This window comes from Plasmopara halstedii (genome assembly GCF_900000015.1).
Source record: "Plasmopara halstedii genome assembly, contig: Scaffold_2386, whole genome shotgun sequence".
Classification (NCBI taxonomy): Eukaryota; Oomycota; class Peronosporomycetes; order Peronosporales; family Peronosporaceae; genus Plasmopara; species Plasmopara halstedii.
This window is the reverse complement of record NW_020189293.1, coordinates 1,666,627-1,670,563: the sequence shown is the minus strand read 5'-3', so window position 1 is coordinate 1,670,563 and position 3,937 is coordinate 1,666,627. Positions and strand designations below refer to the sequence as shown.

At 50.1% G+C, this 3,937-nt stretch overlaps 1 protein-coding gene across 1 annotated transcript; it reads left to right on the top strand.

The window, feature by feature from the left end:
- Nucleotides 1-320: 320 nt before the first annotated feature.
- Nucleotides 321-695, top strand: PHALS_03794 (reverse transcriptase; the record flags this gene model as incomplete). The annotated part of the gene is made up of 1 exon (XM_024718076.1): nt 321-695. The coding sequence occupies one exon, from the start codon at nt 321-323 to the stop codon at nt 693-695; it is 375 nt and encodes a 124-aa protein (XP_024583511.1).
- Nucleotides 696-3,937: the final 3,242 nt, after the last annotated feature.

Below are 3,937 nucleotides of genomic sequence, written 5' to 3'. Positions count from 1 at the left end.
CATTGCAACATTTACTCTGTGGTGTTGTGATACTTTGTGCATCGTATCTGCGGCGCCTGACAAGCGCATCTAGAAATTCTAACACTAACAATGCTTCTGTTGAAGCTGCATGACCTCCTAGAAGGAGCGGAAGCGTCAGCGTTAGCGAGTGTTCTCGCCGCTTAACCAAGCATATCTTGTGCGATCGCATTTTCTTGCCGTCCGACAGGGCAAGAACAAGTTGGTGGATTTGTTTAAGAGATTCGTACTTTCATTGCTGGGATAGCAGTCGACCCCCCCCGTTGCAGTGGCCGGCAAAGCTATACACCCTTGTCAATGGTATGACGGTAGAAGATGACGGCGACGTCACCCTCGAGGCTACTTCCGCGGTGGATGCTTTTCTTGAGCTGGACGAGTTGTCTTTCAAGGAGTTTGACGGTATCTTGAAGGCAGGCGATTTAGCCATGGCGGTCATCATACGACCGTACGATGTGATTAAGTCGTTCTTGCTTCTGGATGAAGCTGTTCTAGAGGCCAGTAAGAAGGCGCTGAACGCACGAAGTGGATCGTCGATCCTACGGAATCCCTTGGATCCGTACCATCCTTTGGTAAAGGAATTTCAAAACGTCGTCTCCGAAGACCCGCCTTCAGTCATACCTCCGGACCGAGGTGTGCGACATGAGATTGACCTGGTCCTGGGAACAAATACTGCGTAACACGCCAACGGCCCCCTGCCGAAAGAGCAATGTGACGTCATTGACGCCTTTTTCCGTGCGAAGCACCAGGCAGAAACGGTGCGTGAGAGCAAGTCTACCCATTCGACACCCACATTTTGTGTACGGAAGCTGAACGGCAGGTGGCGTATCATTCACGCTTATAAGAAGCTAAATGCTACCACCATTCCGGCACAATCGCCGATATCAAGAAAGAATGCTCTCCAGAACAATATAATCGGCTGTACAAAGTACAGCGCAATTGACTCTGTCGATGGGTATTATCACTTGCTCATGAGAGCGAATTATACCGCTGACAGCGACGAGTTACCCGAGAGGGACGCGGTGATACCCCAAGGGCTGTCAAATGCACCAGCAACATTAAATCGTCTTGTGACGCAATTGTTCAGGCCACACCAGGCGTATGCACAAACATACTTCGACGACATCATCATTCACAGTCGTGCGGGGCACGGAAGGACAGATGAAGAGAACGATATGGTCCATTTGAGATCGGTGCTTGAGGGCATGCGAACGAATAAGCTGTATGCTAATGCCGATATTTTCAATTTCGGTGTGAACGAAATTCCCTTTTAGAGTGCTTCATAGAAAAACTTGGTCTTCGCGTGAATTCCGCGCTAAGGTCCAGACCATTTTGAACTAGCCGGTTCCAAAAAACAAAAAGTACTTGCACGAGTAGCTTGGCCTCGCCAACTACTTGCACAAGTATAGCGCAAATTATGCGGAAATGGCACCTTCATTGTCAAATCTCCTTAAGATGGATACGGAATGGTGTTGGGACACCAATCATCATGGTTAAAGACAGCCTCCTTCATGCTCCAATAATGGCGTTGCCCGATCCTGATCGTCCTTTCAGTGTTGTCCGTGACGCTTCGGACTCTGTCATCGGGTGTGCACTGCTGCAAGCAGAAGCCGAGGGTCGAGATCAGGTGATCGCGTTCGAATCTCGCCAGCTTAAAGCTGCGAAGAGGAACTACCTAGTTCATGGCAAGAAATTAATTGCGATAAAGTATGCACCTGCCAAGGTCTTGGCGCACCTGCTTGGCTAAAAGCCGTTTGTGATCTGCACAGATCATGCGTCATTACGCACTGCGCTTCAGTCGCCTCATCTCTCGCAGAAGATGGCCAAGCGGCTCTCATTCTCTCCAAAATCAAACGTAAAGGTGAAGTGTAAGCCGGTGAAGCAGAATGCTTTGTTTGGCTGATGCGTAGTCACGCAAACCAAATGATGAGCTTGCTCATGTCACGACGGTGACGCTCTCAGCGAATGATTTGATCCGCGCGCATACGCGGGTGATGGGAAGTGTGTAGCACTGCTACAGGATCTCGAGATCAAGGAGTTACAAACTCAAAATTGTCGGCGCGTTTGCGCGCACGTTTGCACCTATATTCGGCGAATAACGGGTTGCTGTATTATGCATCGACTCGATGGATACGCCACGAGTTGTGATTCCTTACGATCAGTATTTGAAATACTGTATCCTCTAAGAGGCCCATGACACTCCACTCAGTTGTCATCTCGGTCGTGAAAAGACGCAAAGCTCTGTAAGTTGCCACTACTGTTGAAGCAAGCTATACGAATGGACGAGACATATGTGCGCATGTGTGCGACGTGTCAAAGGGTGAATCCCTCTCCAAATGCGGCGGCGCTGCTGACCAGGTTATTGGTACCCTCCGGGTGTTGGCAGTCCATTAGTATTGGCTTTGTGTTTGGCCTGCCGAAGTACTTGGCGGGCAACACGAGTGTGGTGGTCTTTGTCGATCGTTTGGTCAAGATGGCACATCTTGCAGTAGTGCCGGACATCATCGACGGTGTCGTTACAGCGATGCTGTTTATGGATCGTGTCTTTCGACAACAAAATTTGACTTCCTGAGTCAATTGTCTCTTACAGATCCCCACACTTCATTGGGAAGTTTTAGTTTACAATCTTCACGGTGCTGGGCACCAAGTTGACTATGTCAACGGCGGATTATCTGCAGACCGATGGTCAAACTGAGCGCGTGAATTACGTCGTTGAATTCGTTTCGGTGATAAGACGCCGAGGCACTGGATCGCCATGCTGCCATTTGTGGAGCTCGCTCTGAACAATGCAGTGCATTTATCTACCGGCTACACGCTGTTCCACGTGAACGTGCTCATTCATTGCCGCGACCTGCTGACGTAGCTATCCCATGGTTCAAGGCTTGGTGGGGGGATAGCCAAACGGCTAACTGATGTCAGCCCCTTCACTGTTCGTAAGCGATGACTTTCTGTTGACCAGGTTGAGTGTCTCACGCGTTCGCGATGCGATAGTTGAAAGTCATGATATGCAGAAAGAATAAGCGAAAAAATATTGAATACTTTAAGGTCGGAGACCTGGTTTTAATAATGCTAAAAAACTTCCTTCACTTGCCGTTTCTGCTGCCTAAAGTCAAAGCTACGTCCACAGTTTATCGAACCTTTTAAGGTCGTGGTCTAGCATATACGTTGAACCTTCCGAGAAGGATGCGCACCCACTCGTTGTTTTATGTGGACTTGCTAAGGCCGTATCTGGATCCGGTCAAGTGAACGCGGAAGCGTTGGCGCCGGGGCGGCGCCCACAGGAGCTCGATCACCCAGAAGCTGAACCAGCAATCACGGAGTGCAGCGATTTCTGTTTCCAACGGTGCCAGACGCACATCCGTAGCACGAAGTGCCGACTGCTCAACGGCTAGGAGTCGCTTCAACAGAGCACGATAGTCTCCAACGCGAGGCAGTCGATGCATAGTGTGCTTTGAACTCTCGAGGTTTTCCGCATAGCGCTATGCGACTCTAGCATGATGTTCCGCGGAGCACCGATAACGAAGGACCTTGTCCTCAAAAGCTCGAAGAGCATCGCTAGTCATTGGACAGCAATCGACCACGTCGTCATCGTCCGCAGCCGACTCTTCTCGATGAGAATGGTGGCGTTCTCTATCACTATGAGCGACGTTTGGGTCAACGTCGTCAACAGGGTCAAATCCAGTATCTTGTAAAGTGGCGGGGATATCAAACACCAAGAACTTGTGGGAGTTTGAGATACCACTTCGGCAAGACTACCCAGACGTCGTGGACGTTTATAGTCACAGGGATCATGGCTCTCCGCGTCGTCGTTACGCCTCGCGCTTCTCGGCAATAGCCGAAGGGTCACGAGCCGAGCTCAAGTTATGGCCCAGATTTGCTGTGGTCGTAGAATTAACCATGTGAGAGATGACAGAGCTCGCGA